The sequence below is a fragment of the Carettochelys insculpta genome, chromosome 5 (assembly GCF_033958435.1).
Source record: "Carettochelys insculpta isolate YL-2023 chromosome 5, ASM3395843v1, whole genome shotgun sequence".
NCBI classification, from domain to species: domain Eukaryota; kingdom Metazoa; phylum Chordata; order Testudines; family Carettochelyidae; genus Carettochelys; species Carettochelys insculpta.
The window spans coordinates 5,925,356-5,943,283 of NC_134141.1; the positions used below are offsets into that span (position 1 = coordinate 5,925,356).

The following is a 17,928-nucleotide window of genomic DNA, read 5'->3' on the forward strand; positions in this document are numbered from 1 at the left end:
TTAATCGTCTCACTCAATCCATTCAAAACTGATTTGAATCACTGGACAAATTTATCAGTAAGCATGAAGTGGTGGTGTACTAAAAATGGCGTTGCCCTTTTACTGTACCGGTGACAAGTTTATCTTTATGATTGAAGACTAAGGAGTCTTCTCAAATTCTGAAGGAACATAAATTTCACAAGGAGGTTTTAACATCCCCAGTTGTACAGCATACTTTTTGTTTTCAGAGACAGAGAAAAAGGGCAGCAAAAGGCTATCTCAGGCACATGATATCGCTGGGTGCAGGCAAAGCAATATATACCAGAATGCATTCAATTAGCTAATATACCTTAAAATGGACTACATTTCTTTAAATGTTATATGCCACTGTGTATTTCATTATACTTTTATGTAATAGGATTAAAGAAAGATTTCAAATTTTTTGCACAAAATTTTGGATAACCATAGTTATTGGTAATCCTTTTTTTTTCTGCTGGAAATGAACAATCCATTTTATCAATGTTATCTTAAGAAATATTAATTTGTAAAAATCTCTAAAAATGAAAAGATAATTATCTCTTGCCATGCTTAGTGCAAAAGAAATCCACTTTGCATAATTACATTTTAGATTGCATGCAGAACAGAAGTTTTCTATTAAAAACTCATTTTGAAAACAGAGTGCCAGTCATTGTAACTAGGAAACAATACAAAAAATATTTGATTCGGTTACCACGGTCTTGCAGTTATGAACTTCCCTAAACCATGAACTACAATATTTCAGTGGTCAAACGATACCATTAACTGAAGAGGACTGGTCATGTATTTTGAAAAATTGTTGGTAACATTACTCTGCATCATTTGAGACAAATGCAAATGTTCGTAGGTGTTTTTTGGTTTGTTTTTATGAAAGTACAGCATATTATTGAATTGGGGGGCACAGAAATAGGAAAAAAATGGATCATATTCTTTTTTCTCATTCAGTATAAGATTATTCAGAAATTCATGGGTTGAATAATGTATTCCCAGTTATTTCCTGTTTGATCACCAGCTTTTTGTCCTAGATATTTACTTGGACAAAAAGATTGCAGCATTTGTTAAAGAAGTAGTTTAATCCCTTTAGAATTAGCAAATTTGTGCTCAGATATTAGGTAACATTGTCCAACCTTATAATGATAGCATGTTAGACTTTCTACCACTAGAACATGTCATTGGTCTCTTGCAGAAAGAGAGGATGTTGGTGAAGATGAATGCCTCTCAGTTTGATGCAGTTTATGCAAAATGGAATAATCTTATTAAATTATAGCACAGACTGTTCAGTTCTGTAGTTCAACTAACCAAACCTGGATTCTTAAACATTTTTTATTCTTATTATAAAGTGTTTTTATACCACTTCAAGAGCCTTTGATTATTTAATACCAGATTTATGCAACAGCACTACTAAAGTTTAGTTTAAAGAATGGTGACTGCTGGGTCTCAGTTGTGTCCCATCGATTTTTGTACTTTGGAGGACCAGCATTGAGAAATGGGAATTATGAAAATGACCTAAGACCAGTCTCAGGCTAGCCACTAGGCATTTGGAAAGATTTGCAAGACCTTTAAGGCTAAAGACATTTAGATTTAAAAAGAAAATTAGCATATATGAGATGATTGTCATACCAATATTGCTGTATAGGTTAGAAAGCTGGAGTGTGAGGAATATTAATAAAGGAAAGATACTGACTGTGGAAATTACCAGGCTGAGGAGAATAGTTGGAATTTCAAGGCCACAGAAAATAATAAATGAAGTGTTAAGAAATAATATTGTTACAGAAGATTCAAGAAAGGCTGTAGTGGTTGGCACATGTGCCAGTGATGCACCCAGAGAGGATATCACACAGGGCAATTTGTATTGGAGTCTAAGGGTATGTCTACAGAGCAGCCTTATTCCAAAATAATCTGTTCTGAAATAGCTTATTTCCAAATAACACTGCTACACACAAAAATGCATTTCAAAATAGCACTTAGCTATTTCCAAATACAGCATTTACACACACACAGCCTATTTCAAAATAGAGCCCTTGGATGCACTGTGGTTTACTTTTGAAATAGGCTCTATTCCCTGTCTTGACAGCCCCTGTTTTGAAATAGGTGCTATTTCTTGTAGAATGAAGTTTACCAATTTTGAAATAAGCCAACTGCTTTTTCAAGGATAGGTATTTCAAAATAACTTTGCTGTGTAGACCTACCCTAAGAAGCTAGAAATAGAGGAAAATGGGTTATTCATTGGATGGATGCAATAAAGAATGACACAGAACAAAAAAATTTAAAGGTGAACAGACATGAAATTTGTAGAAGACAAAGTGTCGGAAATGTTTCATTCAGCCTCATCATTGTTGCTGAGATGATGGGAAGGAATCAAAGAAGTAACAGGATTTGTATTCCTCCATATTCCCCCTTTAGAGTCAGTGACTGTAGTCATAAACACTTTAGTATGTTTAATCCATCCAACAGAGAGCAGTATGCTATGTGTAGTTTGTATTCAGAATTAATTCTAATTCTGTCATTGCTTGACTTAATGCTTCTTAGTGTCCAAAGATATTAAATATTTTGTTCTCCCCTAAGGTCTGATATTTAACTTTTACAAATTAATCATACGCTCAGAGCATTTTCTTTGCTTTTCTGTTGTCATATAAATGTTTTTCATGTTCATGTTGCTGCATTTGAACTTTTCCTACAATTCTGTGCCATCAGTGGACGAAGATGAAGGTATTGCCACTGTGTCAAATTTCAGATAGAAAACAGCTGCACTAATTTCCTATGCTGATGAGTCTTTGGCACTTGCTCTGTTCCAGCATATGTGCTGTAAACCACTAAAAATGACCCTTCCTTGTCGGACTCGCAATTAGTGTAGGTTTAGACCAGTCTAAATTGGAGTTTCTTATATTATGGTGGGTCTTTTGATTGGCTGTTCGTGTTTGTTGTACAGTGGTGTTGCAGCAAACGCTTGAGAGGGACGTATAAAGGTATTGCATGTTGTAGAAGATGAAAGACTGGGTCGTGGAGATCAGATGTTGGGTGTCTTTTCAATCACCTTTACCGTGAGCGTCTTACTCTTGGTAGCTAATGAGCTGCAATCTCTTTCTCCAAAGAGGTAAAGCCTGGGTTGGGAGTTATATGGAAGATAGGGGATCACTTTGTACTCAATTAGAGGATCCTGATTTACACGGGGATTATGTGGGGGAAATGGGTAGTGTTTTTCATTTTATTTCTTTGTCACTTTTGGGAAATAGTCAAAGTCCCCAGGTACTCTGCGGTAAACTGAAATTAATTTTGCAGCGTGGTCCTTGGTTTCTGTGGCACTTTGTTGCACCAGGCTGGAAATTCTGCAGCAGCCTCAGGTAAATTCAAAACTGGAGTTTTTTTTAATTAATCAGATATGGAAATGAATAATACAATCAGTACAGCATTCCTTATAGTGTTTGATTTGATATTAAAATTAAGTGATTTACCCTTCCTGTAAATTTGCTGAAGATTTTTATAATGACAATTCATAACTGCTGTAAACATTTTTTCCCCAGAGATGGGACAGGAATTGAGGGTAGAGGGCGGGATGCCTTGGCAGTTGGGTAGGAAACTGTTGACACTAGAGAAGGTATAGATTATGGCTTAGGAGTGTGGAATTAATGACAATTCTTTGTTCAGTCTGACATCATTAGAGAGATTGGAATAGCTGTGATGTGCAGTTTGCTCTCCAGTCTCTTCATTACTCATCTTAGGCTTATAGTCAGTTCAGACGTCCAAGCAGATGGCATCTTGTCTTGTTTGATTTGAGATTTTGTGGTCACAATGAACCCCAGGTTTTTTTAGATCTGTGTAGGTAGATGGTCTCTATTTAGAGTTTGTTCTACTGAAATTGGCAAATGGGAAGCTATGATTAGCCTAGTCAGACTATCTCCTCCATTTTGAATCCATGGCTCACATTTGTGTGTTCTTGGATGGAAGATGTTTCATTTTTTAGCCAATGGAGAGTGATTGAGCTGAGCTTTCTGAGCTCTCTGTGTTGGTTAACTCTGTTGTTGACCACGTAGTTTGTCCTTTAACCTCAGTACAGTGGCTCCTATTTTTTCTCTGCATTATCTTCTTAGGTCTTGTTGGAATTCAGATGACTTGTGATAGCAATGAGAGTGCTCTTTCCTAGGTTATATACAGATTATGCTTGTGATCCTTTCACATCATTCTATCAGATGTGAAGGGCTGTTCCCTGTCCCTGCCCCATACTGTCTAATAAGTCACAACATCTATGAGTTGCTACATCTGGTACACAGATTGGTGACTCCTGTCTGCCTACTTTCAGAAGCAGTTTCTCATGAGTAATTGTCTGTCTACATCCTGGCCAAAACGGCAGGATAAAGACAGAATTAACCTCTTTCAGGAGACAGATGCAAAGTTATATTTGGTTGCCTGTTTGGCCAGTCTGACTGGTGGAGGTACTCAGGAAGCATTCATCTTTAAGTGAGAGCAAGACTCCTCAAAACTAGTAAAATCAAGTTGGCAATGATATCGGGTCTCTCTTGTTGAAGAGCTGAGGGGCCTCCCAGGGTTGAGATGATCTAGAAGCTACAAAAATGTAGAAAGGAAGGAATATGGTTTAAGTTTGGTATGTTTAGAGATGGAACCAAAACATGTCCCCCTAGAGCTCCAGTGTGTGTGAAATCCACAGCGAGGCTTCTGGCTCTCTCTCTCTCTCTCTCTCACATTTACCCCATGTCTAGGACGTAGCATTTCTTGGTCTTCGAGTTTGTCAGTGTGCATGCCCCTTAGGGAAGTGAGATCTGGTAAATTCACTTTGAACAGCAATGTCTGTTGGGCCTTCTCTGCATCCTCCAGGTCTTTGTCCCCCTTCCCAATAAGGACACAAAGGTCAGCAGAGTGGTCAGAACCATCCTTCAGTTCTCTCTTACTGCCTGTGGTAGACAGACAGAACTAGGCTATGTGCCTGTTACCCCATAGCTAGTAACAAGCAAATAAAGTAAGTACTCGAGGTAGGTAATTAGGTTTATATCTCTTCAGAAAATGCTCTAATTTTCTTGCATACCTCCTCACAGCACCCTCAAATGTTATTTGTTGTTTGGTACTGTGGAAGGATCTTCACCCCAACCATTCCCATGATGGCTTCAAACCCCTCACCCTCTTACAAATGACACCATCTCCTCACAGTGGTATCCAAGGCTGTTCTTTGGTGAGAGCCGTATGACTGCTGGTCTTCGTCATTAAGAACGAGACCGTCTGGAGACACTAAGCTAAAATTGTTCCTTTTAGAGCAGTCCATGAGGCGCACTTTGAACCTAAAGAAGAATAGATATCAGGCTACACAAAGAGACCTTGTACCTCCAAGCCCAGCCAGGTGGTATTCCTGTGAGCTGGGTTATAACTCCTAAGGCTAATTTCTCCATGACTACTGACAGTCAGCTTGTCGCTTGTGGCTTCTCCAGCACCAAAGGGGCCTGTAATATATCTTCCATTTGGAGCCAAGATAGACCAAACTGGCCATGGTTCCTTGTACCAGAGTTTTATCTCCCATTAAAAAGGAAAATCTCAGAGGCCTAAGAAAAGAGCATTTGCCTGCAGCCTGCTCCTAGGAATTGGGCAGAAAGTCCTTTTGCAACACAGAGGCAAGTGACCTAGCATTGATTCCGGACAGACTACCCAGTAGTGCCAGAACAACTCTTGTACGAACATCTGCCACCTGTACCTTGGCACTAGCAATCAAAGTATATGTGGATGCAGCAGACCAACTATTGTAGGAAGTCAGTGCTTCTCTGGCACTGTCCTCTTGGCACTCCCTCTGATGTCTAAATTCTCAGTGCTGGCAACACCTTCCAGAGGTCAGCACCCTCTTTAGTGGGAATGTGCTCCTCTTCTTTCCTATCTAAGCCATAACTTTCCTTTGACCAACCTATAGCCTTCTCCTCTCCCGTTCACCAATGTCACGAAATAGTTGATCATCTCATTGTGGAGCCCTGGTGTATCTGATACTTTCACGACGCTGGCTTGAACAGTCCTGTCCTTCACATTTTTCATCATCATCTGAGTGCAAGCCCATTCCCGTCAGCAGGAACTTTGTCGTTCACTTCAGTATGATCCATTGACTGGTGTGGGCTTTAGCTCAGGCCCCCATCCTGGGACAATCCTATGTAATATTTTTCTGATCATAAGGAATTACTGATTCTGGCAAAATACTTTTCACTAGAAATTCAAATAGATTTACGTATGTGACTCTGCTAATGGTATGGCTTGGGTTTTTTTAGCTTACTTTATAGCCTCACTATTGTTTGTATATAACTACAGTAGAACTTTGATTTTACTAAAACCAATCTTACAAATGACCAGTTACATAAACGATTTTTTCTGAAAAGTCAGGAAAATATCATATAATGAAAGTGATGTCAATGCACCAGTTGACATCTCTGTGCACTCCAATATCTTAAGTGGATAGGAATTATCTTCTCAGTGGTTTAAAGAAAGAAAAGACGATACAGTGCACCATGCTTCAATTTACGTACTGTACCAACTATAATTTTGAAATGAGCAATTTTTTGAACATTTCGATTTTTTAAACTTCAGTCCCCAATTAGTTTGTAAAATTAGAGGTTCTACTGTATCTTAAATGCAGTGGCATTATATATTTTAATTTCTCTCTCCTCCCTCTTGTATCAAACAGATAAGCAATCTGAAGAAAATTTTAAAAGGAATATTGGATTATAATCATGAGGTAAGAATTATTTCTCCATGCTCTATACAGTCCTTTCCTTTTGCTGAATGTTTTCATTATGCTTGTTGAATGTGTCACAGAATATTAATTAGCATAGCTCTGGTTCCACATATATGACAAGCACTCAACAGATCCCAGTGGATCTGAACTCTAAAAAAAAAAAAAATCTGCCCTTACCTCATGAAATGAGATTGTTCATTTTTCTCAGTAGCTATTCTTTATCTTATCCACCCTTCCATACTCTTCACACCTGTCATACTGAAATAAATCAACTCACCATGGGCCGTCTGTGGCTTCTGGGCCTCTCCAAAGCTTCACTGCATGTATCATCAAACATTACTTTCAGGAACAAACCCAGTTTCCAGATTATGTGGAAAATAAAACCACCTACAGTCATGCCCATGTGCCGAGTGCCACACTCCTCGGTGTACCTGGGATCAGGCTGGCGCCCTTGTGGCTAGCCTGCTTCCAGCTGTGGCAGGTGCTGTGAGGGTGTCTCCCCGCCCCCCAGTCCCCCTTGGCCTGATACTCGTCCGGTCTTCCCTGAGCCTGGCAACAGGATGGTGCCCATGCCCTGGGGCTGTCTGCTGGGTCTGGGCGGTGCACACTTCTGCTGCCCAAGGTTCTACGTGCTGGGACCACTGAACGAGTTCCCGGCTGAGCAGTGCTTGCAGCATGCCCCATCTGTGCCCGCATCCCACGCCATGGGCTGTGTAACACATGGGGCACTCACTGCAGGGACGCTCACTGAGCTTGGAGGATGCCCAGCTGCCAGGAACTGGATCCAGCACCATGACAAGGCTGCTCACCTCAGAGTCTGGCTCTTGCGGGGGTTGGCCCTCTGGAAGGTGCTCCTCCTCCTCCACAGGCTCCTGCTCTGCTGGGGGTCTCAAGGCTCAGGCCGGGGTGAAGTGTTCCCCTCCCCCACCCCTGAAATCTGGTTAAGCTCCCGATAATAGAGACAGGACGGTGGTTCTGCCCCTGTCTGGCCTGCAGCGTCCTGGACCTGCACGTAGCCCTGCCTCGGTTCCTTTATGTTAGCCCTCACTTGCTTGAGGGTGCGGTGGGGGGTGGACCCGTTCAGCCAGACCTCGGCCATGCAGCTGTAGATCTCCATGTTGCCACATCTGGCTCTGAAGTCCTGCAGGGTTTCCTCCTCTGTTCACAAGTCCAACAAGGCCTGAATCTCAGCCCCACTCCAGGAGGGGACCTGCCTTTTAAAGCCCCAGGGAGGATACTGGGACCGCTGAGGCTGCTCCCTCGAGGGCCTTGGGTGTCTGGGGCTCACTGCTCCTCTACCATCTGACAACATTCTCACCACGGATGTGGCTGTGAAGGTGTGGGGGAACACAGATGGTAGCTGTGCTACTTGCACGCTCTCAGCTTCCTGCCACAGAGTTCCCTGGGGTCCCTGTGGCTTTAAGAAGGGTGGGAGGCAGGAACTATAGAGCACTGGTTGCTGTAGACAGGGTATCCACCAGGGCGCCGGCATAACATCCCCGAGGCCTCTTCTGTCGACAGACAGACCCCTGGAATGTCCAGACCTGCATTCTGTCGACATCTCTCTTGGCAGCAGCATTCTTCCTTGTGGCATGCAGGGTATGGCTATCGGCAAAAGTACTCCATTCTCTCGACTTACTATTCACCAAATGCACTTTGCAATCTGGATGCTCCGCTGGTTTTGTTGACAAAACCCTGCAGTCTAGACATAGCCTTCGTGGTGTGATGAATTAAACACAAAATTCTTGAAAGATAAGTTGCATCTGAGAAACATCCCAAATTGGTTCCAAAACTGCATGGTAATGAAGATCCACTTAAATTTTCAGTTGTCCTGCCTGCATTTTTCCTATCTGAGTGCCCATCCTGGCAAAGTCCTTCTGCACAGCTACATCTGAAAAGGTGTGGGTTTTACCTGGCTTAGAAGTTTTGGAAAGTCAGGGCATTATATTTTATTTTATAGAAATGCAACAGTTTATGGTATATCCAAGGGGACTGTAATGGATTTAATATAGCATCCTGCACTATTACAGCCTCGCTGGAGAACAAGTTGAAGGTCCTGTCCATGTCACTGTGTATTGCCTGATCCCCAGGAAGTTGCCATAGCCTGTTGGTCTTCCCAAAGAATTCTGCTCTAAAATCTAAGCTTCCCCTATTTTCTGTACAATCTCTAGTGTTTTTGCAAAGAATACAAAAAAAGGAAAAAAAAATCTGTTGATGGTTTCCTGAGACTACTAAACTCTCCACTAACTATAACCTGTTCCTTTTTCAGCTCAGTGAGGTATTGACTCTAAAGCCTAATTTTAGCATATCATTTTACCAGAAATATCCAGCTGTGTTCTCAGTGTCAAATGACATCTCCTCAATCAAGCTTCGCAAACAGCTTCTGCAAAGCAGTGTAAAACACATTTTAAAAATTGGAGCAGTGTTTAAATTGGATATCAAAATAACAGTTCAAAAATACTGTATTGTTGTTTATTTTCTATTCTGTTTAATTAAAATATTTGTTCAATTTATCTGGGTTTGCTACAGAATTCACAGGCCAGTTCACTGGAGTGACAGAAAACTGAGGGAGCCTTGCTAAAGAATTTAGGTCCTCAATGTGCCCCATAGTACATCTTGCCATTAGTTATGTTAATACCCATTCTTTGGGCAGGACTTAGGAAACAGCACATCTCTGTTGTTCTCTTCTTAAAACAACTTGATTTGCAGTATAGTCAGTTAGTATTTCTATACACGTATTTCCTAGATACTATTATGTAAATATCTTTTTGTGGTTTATAAGAATAGTCGAACAAGCTACACGTTCCTTTCACAATCACTTTTTTTTTCTGTTTGCATTTTGATCTGTTAAATTGACTGGGTTTTCTTCCTACCTGCAATTTAAGTGGTAAAAATTTGACTCATCCCATGTTTCATAGTAATATTTTCAACACTTAGAAAGCTTTCTACTGATCTAGCTGAATTTAATTCCATCAGCTGATGCTTATTAATGTGTAAATGCTTCTAGACTGCAGATTGGCTTGCAATAATTGTACATCAGGTATGATTCTCTTCTTCCTTTTCAGCTTCTTTCCATTATTTTTCCTTACTTCTATAGCAGTTTTTCCTTTTGCTTTTCAGTGTGTCTCGTACCAATATTTCAGATGGTTTCCACATCCTGAAAATTTAGTTGTCTTACATCTAGGACTTGCTAAATATCTTTGGACCAGGTGTTTAAAACTGCTAGACTAAGGGGTTAGTGACAGTTTTACAGTTTTATGTTTTCTTGTGCATAAGGACTAGAGACACATTTTATATCATTGGAGTATTTGGAATTCTAGCTTTCCAGTTGTGTGATTTACAGCTTATTTCCCAGATGCAATTACATTATTCTGTCTGATGACATTGAAGAACTCTTAATATGAATTGTGGAAAACTACTTCATTTTTTAAAATACCAGCTGACGGGTTCTGTTTGTTAGTTGTCTTTTGAGCTTCTGCATGTTACTGGCCTCATTGATGGCCTTTTCCAATATGAAAGAACAGATCTGTAGTGGTGAGAGTGGTTGTTCAATTTTCATGTTGAGACAGCGTTCTCTGGACTCTTGAAATGTGGGTTTGTATCCAATTCTTAGAGTGAAATTTGCATTGTAGAGTCCTGTCCAAAGGGGTGGACTAGATGACCTCCTGAGGTCCCTTCCAGCCCTAGGATTCTATGAAAAACGGGCAGAGGTTATTCAATTTATTTTAATTGAGACACAAATTTAGATTTGAAAACTGATAAAGGTAAAATTTGAGCTGCTTCTACTGGCTTCTAGCCTTATTTATGTGTTTTGATACATATTTATGTTGTCTTTTTGTGAAGGTTTTAGGGCAGCAGATTAATGACTTTACCCTTCCCGATGTTAATCTAATTGGAGAACACTCAGATGTTGCTGAGCTTGGAAGAATGCTTCAGCTCATTTTGGGATGTGCTGTGAATTGTGAGCAGAAGCAAGGTAATCAGTTTTGAATACACACTATGCTTTTGGAGTAGTTAATGGACGTCAGATTTGCTGCATAAATGATGTGGGGAATACGGTGTCTCGTAGCTGTCAGCAGCACCGCTTATACTCCTGTAGGTCATGACTTTATTTTGTCTCATTGGTGATAGATGCCATCATATTACAAACTTCACTGAGTCTGCAAGCTGGAACTGTGGAGCTTATTACGTATACTTCTGATGTCTGTAATTCCTTTTGGTTCCATTAATAGACGTGAAAAATGGTTCTACAGATGAAGATCATTGAGCCCAGCTTTTAGTTATTAATTACTGTGGGAAGGATCAATTGCAGAGTCTTATGTGGATAATTACAAGTCATATGTAAGATACACATTGCACAGAAAAAGGATGGTGGTTATATAGGTTTGGGAGCCATATGATATAGGATCTGGATTATGTTCCCTACTCTGACACTGGCTCCAGCTTTCAACACATGACTTAAAACTCTCTGGCCTTAACTATACTTGAGATTTTGCCAACCACTCACAGCTCACATTCATCAACAAATGAACCCCTAGCAGTTATTCTGCTCTTCAGTGTAAAACCAGCGGATATCAGAATTTACAAATGTGAGATCCAGGAAGAGGAAAAACAGAGGGCATATATTTGTGAAAATGCACAAAGATAAGGATAGGGTCTTGACCAGACCCACAGGGTATAAAAATGAGTTGTTATTGAAAGGTAGGACGAGAATTCTGAAAATCATGGAAGGATAGGACTTATGCTTGTATCATGCCTTTGTCTTCCTGCATGAGTAAGTCGGGGGAAAAAAGGAGTGCAACTGGAGGACAGACAATTCTCGTGAGAGTTATTCAGTGGGTATTTAGAGATAAAATGATTACTTTAACCCAACTGTTAATCATTTTGCTACTGCTACTTATTGCCAGCATCAGTCAGGGCAGTAGCGGTTATTGGATTGTTGCTTTAACTTAGAACCTTTCCACAACTACTTCACTTCTTTGCAAGAGCATAGAAAGGAAAATTTTATCCAGACAAGATGCACTTGCCAAAGAATAACTGTATTATCCCTGTTCTTGTACATAATGTGCAGTTTTTGATACTTCCATTGTTCTCCTAGCTTGTTTGTGTTAATGTGGAGTACTTTGTACATCAGTGATAATATTCTTAAATATTATAATATATATCACTTGATCTTGAAATAAGTTTTTGAAGATGTCTCCATGGTTCACTTGGCTTACCACCATTGTATCAATGCATAGGTTTTCAGAAATGTCTTACGAAGCCTTGCAACATGATGAGAAGTATGGCTTTCTGTTACTGTGCATACAGGGTTATAGGGATGGTATCGGGACACTGTCTGGGCACAAGCCCATGAATGGCACCTGCACGATTTGCAGGAGAGGTGGCTTTTCACCCCTTAATTTTATGTGACCGTCTTAAGTTCATGATCCAAGAATGTTGTTTGTTTTCAGAGTACATCCAGACTATCATGATGATGGAGGAATCTGTTCAACATGTGGTCATGACAGCTATTCAGGAGGTATGCTGAAGTGTCAACTTCTCCATTCAGTGCAAGAATATACTTTTCCTTGGTTGATAACTTCAATGGGAATAAGTGATTAATAGAGGGGGCATGGAATTTAGTATTTATACAGTTAGAACAAGGAACGTTTTCCTCTTTTGATTAGGGAAACCAGAGTTCTGCTAATCAAACCTTATTTATGTAATAGAATTGAGGCAAATTTCCACTTTTCTTTAAGTCTAGAAGATTAAACTTCTAGATAGTGATACTGGGCTCCCCTTCCTTTACCTTTCCTTTCGTATGGCTCCTAAAAACTCACTGTACTTTGTTGTATAAGTAGCAAAGTAAGTACTGTAGAACATGATTCAATTATGTATAGTAACTGGGAGACTCCTTGAATTACTGAATTTTGTTAATGTGCAAGTATGTGAACAAATACTATAAAAAGAGGAAAACACTTTCCAAAATACACTTTCTATTTTTTAGCTGTAGTCTAGTTTTAATTATTCCTGGTAATACTTCATGGTAGTCAGTAGATCTACTGTAGCATATTTTGTAAAAATAAGATCACCTTAGTAACATGAGACCTCACTAGAGCATTTGTTCTTAACAGCTATGAAAAATGGGGAAAGGCCACCTTTTCATAAGCCTACCATTGTGTTGATTAGTCAGTTGACTGTGTAACTTTTTTTTTTTTTTTTTTTTTAAAAAAAACAAGGAATGTTTTCACAATCTTGTTTGAACTGATGAGTCATGCTGAGACATTATATGGAAGCACAACAAAAAAAGGAAGCAAATACAGTGAAATCTGTTGTTCATGGCTGCCATTACCATTTCCAATTTTTGGCTGTTGAAACAAATACTCGGCTCAGTAGGACTTCATTCCCTTAGTCCTTGTCTACCCTATGTGGCGCCATCGATCTACCACACTACACTAGTTGAAGTATTAACTGCATAGCTGAAGGCAATATAGCCATCCTGTGTTCAGTAAAGTTGACAAGGGCTGCTCTGCCATCAATGTCAACTACTCTTTATGTTGGTGGAGTACTGGCATCAATGCTTGTTCACTGTTTGCGCCTCATCTGGAAAAAAAAAAGTGACACCATAAGCTCTCCTTTGGAGGAATCTTTGAAACTCACTTGATGTAAAGAGCCCCTTTCAAAGTAATACTCCAGGAGGAAGCAGCTTGATTCTGTCATTCAGAGAGCTTTGAAGTCTAAGAAATGCAGAACCCTATGGAGAGTTCTGAGGTACTTATTTGAAAATCTTTAGATCCTTCTCAGAGTAAAGAGTTCAAATCCCATGAAAATCTTCAGAGCTGCAGTCTTTATCTGTGGAGAGAAATTTGTCTCCCTTGCAGATTTATTTGCAGAGCTGGATTGGCAACAGACTTCTAAAGATAAAGAGTTAGTGCCGAAGCATTGTATCCGTGTAGTTCCTCAAAGCATATAAGCTCCATTGATCCTAGAATGTTCTAAAGGTTTAGAGTCTCTTTGGGCCAGGACATTTAGGCCTTTTTCACAGTATGGTGGACTGCTTGGTGCAGACGTCTGCAGAGAGATTTGTCACTCTGGTATGTGGAAGAGTCACCAAAATGAAGTGCTGATATGATGGCCATGTAGACAGGTGAGAAGCGTAGGTGTTGCATACCTCCATCATCCAGGTATTGCAAAACACTTTTCATGCAATTAGATTGTCCCCTAAATATTAGTTACATAAAAGAACCTTTTAAATAAATCTTTCTGCTGTATTCCATAGTTGCTACTGTTCATGGAAGCATGTTTCATATCACAGCATAACTGGCTCATCTCTTCCCTGCAGTAGCCTATCACTAAGGTTGTGTTTTTCCCCCCCACAGCAAAATAATTGCATTTTTCACACTACAAAATGATAATTTCACATGAGAAATTTCATACTAGAAAATGAATTCAAACAAATCTCTATTTGAATTTTGTATGCTTTTGAGCACCTGTATACTTTGCTAAGCAAAATTTTTAAGTACAACCCCAAGCTTAAAAAGAAATAGAAATTCTTCGTTTCTTTAGGAAGACTTTGAAACATTTGAAACATCTTATAAGCCAAACAATGTCTTAATAGTCTGTTCACTTCAGTGGAACTGAGTACATGTATTTCAGCCACTGAGGTTCTAATGCCCCTGCAAACATTCATGCACATAAATAGTTCAGGTGAACTCATAAGTTTGCAGGGTGGATGTCTTAGTATGTGGTTTTCAGAGTAATCCAAAGTCTAGTATAAAGTTTTCAATTTCACATTTTACACAGTGTTTTTTTGTTTTTTTTCATGGCAAGCAAAAGTTTAACATTTTTCTTGAAACTGATTTCTGTAACAATACAGCTGTACTCTTGCTTCAGCATATGGCAAATTACAGTGTTCCTTTCCCAGCCCTCACAGGTATATATGTCTTAGATCTAGAAGGGACCTTGAGAGGTCATTGAGTCCAGTCTCCTGCATTCACAGGAGGGACCTGTCACCATCCCTGACAATTTTTTTTTATTTGTTTCTTTTTTGCATGTAATCTGCCCCAGACCTTTAGGAGGCCCCCTCAAGGACTGAGCTCTCAACTGTGGATTTACAAGGCCAATGCTCTAACCACTGAGAGAGCCTTCCTTCCCTAATAATAAGTAGTCATTTGGAAGGTTGAGAGTTCTTTACCAATAAATAGGAAAACACTTTCATTTCCTAATAAATAAATTTAGAGACTTTCTAACAAGTTTCTTCTTCCCTCCAGTAAACATGTCCAACAGAGCATCAAAATACAGCCAGGCCCTTTATTGCAGAATATTTGAGGCAGTTTCAAACCTCTCTGAGTTTGCATAGCAAGAAGGTCCAGAGATTGGTTCTAAAAATGTTGTTTTCACAGACATGGCAAATACTAGATTTCCTGTGTTTCATCCTCATTATTTTCAAAGTTCAATTTGTCTTCAGTAAAAACCATTCCTCGCAGAGGTTGCTTTATGGAGTAGTCAGTGATGGTGGAAACAGTCAGAAGTCATAGCACATTAGAAGTTGTAAATGATCTAGATATACCACTGGGTCTCTTGAAAATAAAAAAAAAAATCTCCAAAAAACTGAGATCCTAGTCTGACAGACGAAGTGAAGTGAGTGTTTGCCTTATATGTAACACAACAGCAGTATCAAACATCATGGTATGACATAATAATATAAGCTTCAAACTCTGCTTATTGAATAAAAACAGAGTAAGTCACATGTATCCTAAACAAGCAGAATCAAGTGCATGTTTCTTGGATATTTTTGCACAGAGGTCTCATGATAATTTTAGTTGCTCAGTTGTATCTATGACAACACTCATAGCACAGCCATCAGGAGCAAACCAGTTAAAATTGGAAAAGGTTTTAATAAAATGCAATTAGTACAGTACTAAATATTTATTTTTGTAATGCTGCTTACCATAGCAATAAGCATGAAAAAGGTGTAACTAGAGTAAAAAGAATGCCAACTATATTCTATAAACTGAGTGTTAAGTTGTAGCCCAGATTGTGCTTTTAAGATCAGGGATCTGTTATCTCTCATTTACTTAAGAATAGGGTACGTCTAGGCTTGCATTCCTCTTTCGAAAGAGGTATGCAAATGAGGGAAATTGAAAATGCAGATGAGGTGCATATTTGCATAATAGCACCTAATTTGCATATTATTTCAAAAGAAGAAAACAGTGTAGCTGCTGCTCTTTCGAAAGAAAACCCCATCTTCAAAAGAATCCTTCTTCCCATTAAGGATTCTTTCGAAGATGGGATTTTCTTTCGAAAGAGCAGCATTTACGCTGGTTTTCTTCTTTTGAAAGACGCTCTTTCAAAATAAGAATATGCAAATGAGGTGCCAAATATGCACCTCATTTGCATTTTTGATTTCCCCCATTTTCATGCCTCTTTCGGAAGAGGAATGCAAGTGTAGACGCCCCCAATAGGGTAGTTGGGTATGTGTGTGAAATATTAGTGATTTGTTGAGGCTGAATCAAGAATGGTGGGTTGAAAATAAAGCTCTGATCTTGTAGTTCTTAATAAAGCACTTCATATAGCTTCTTGTGAAGTCTTATAAAAACCTAATTGGCTTGCTTAGGGATACTGTCCTGTGGGCCTGGGAAGCTAATGGCTGGTCTGTTCAAAGCTTGTTATAGATGACATCTGCAACTGGGAGATGGCTAAGTGGGCACCACAGGGGTCACTGTTGGTTTTGATCTTAATATCTCTATTCATTGTTTGGAAAGGGATATGAACAGTCAGTAACAGAATCAAGTGAACGAAAGGTAGTGTAAATATCTCTGAGGAAAAAGCATGTATATTCTGGGGCCTTGCAAGGTTAGAAATGTTGGCAGGAGACTACAAAATGATATTCAACTTAGAAAACTAGGACGATAAATTAGATACAAGTTCACAACACTATAGTGTGTGGCAATGAAAAGGACCATGAACTTGACTTTGCAGAAAGACCAAATCACGGAACAGGGACTTTACAATTCCTCTTCTAAGAATTTGGGCTCCGTAGATGGCATATTTCGTTTGTGAGCAGATTCTCACCTGAACGCTGGGGATAAACTGGAGGGAATTTAATGAAGAGCAACAAAAATGGTTGAGGGCTGGAGGAACTTTGGAGAGAACATTGATGATGCCTAAATACATATAGGTTGGCTAAATGACAGTAGGTAGTGATGCAACAGTGTACAAATATTTTAATGGCATGAATATTAAGGATTGGGAATGATTTGTTACTGCATGTTGTGATGTAACCACATTTAAGCAAAAGGAAGCTGAGTGCTAAATAGCAGTGGAACTTACACCGGTGAGTTTTATAACCACCGAGTGGTCATCCAGAGATCATAGTAAAGTGGACTCAGTTCAGAGATTTTTAACCCCAGGCTGGATGAAGCACGAGGGATTACATTGAGGAGAACAATCTTATACTCAAACCAGGATTGGCTAGCTCAGATCGGCTTTTTCATGTCTAATTTCTGCTATTCACATGTATTAAAAGCAAAGCCAAATGTGTTTGTTCTGATAATCCCCAAAACAAGCAGTATAAACCCCTAGTATTTGTTTTGGGGTCAACATAATTAATTTTTAATCTATGTATTGCTAGAATGTACCCAAGCTTTACCGCCTGTCTAAATGTAGTAAAGTGGGGTTTTGGTGTGAGAATTTCCATGTGCACATTTTTTATGTCCAAACCCCTCTCTAGTCATTTTAATGCTATAACAGATTGTCCATGTGCCCAGAAAGGATTTATTTTCTTATTTAATTTTTTCCTCTGGAGTAGCATGTCAGCCAATGTAGAGCCTCCCTCGTAAGCTGTAACTAAGATAGATGATTTACTCTTTCCTCTAGCTCTAGAAATTCCATGTCTTTTTTCTCTGAATAATATAGGTTAGTTGATATATCGTGCAAACTGTGTTTCAGTTCTGAAAATATTCCTTCTAGAACATGAGCTCTTAACCTAGAAATTGCAAACAAGTCAGGTGAGGGAATTGTTGTCAGCACCTCCTCTATAATTACATGGGAGGAGCAGAGACCCTAGATTTTTTCATGTGGTGTTACATGCGTTCAAAGTATGAGAGAGGTCAAGAGTGACTGCCAGAGTGAAATTTCCAGAGCTGATGTTTTCTGTTTCCAGTGTTGTGCGAAAAACGTCCCAGCCTTTCATGATGGGTGATGGGGAAGCATAC

The 17,928-nt window shown here is 39.5% G+C and overlaps 1 protein-coding gene across 2 annotated transcripts in view; it reads left to right on the forward strand.

The window, feature by feature from the left end:
* Positions 1-17,928, forward strand: part of HOOK3 (hook microtubule tethering protein 3) — a 90,528-nt gene that overhangs the window by 29,369 nt on the left and 43,231 nt on the right. For both annotated transcript variants that reach the window (XM_074994589.1, XM_074994590.1), the window contains 3 exons: positions 6,680-6,730; positions 10,574-10,706; positions 12,184-12,251. In XM_074994589.1, coding sequence (XP_074850690.1) covers positions 6,680-6,730; positions 10,574-10,706; positions 12,184-12,251 — 252 coding nt within the window. The remainder of the gene's footprint in view (positions 1-6,679; positions 6,731-10,573; positions 10,707-12,183; positions 12,252-17,928) is intronic.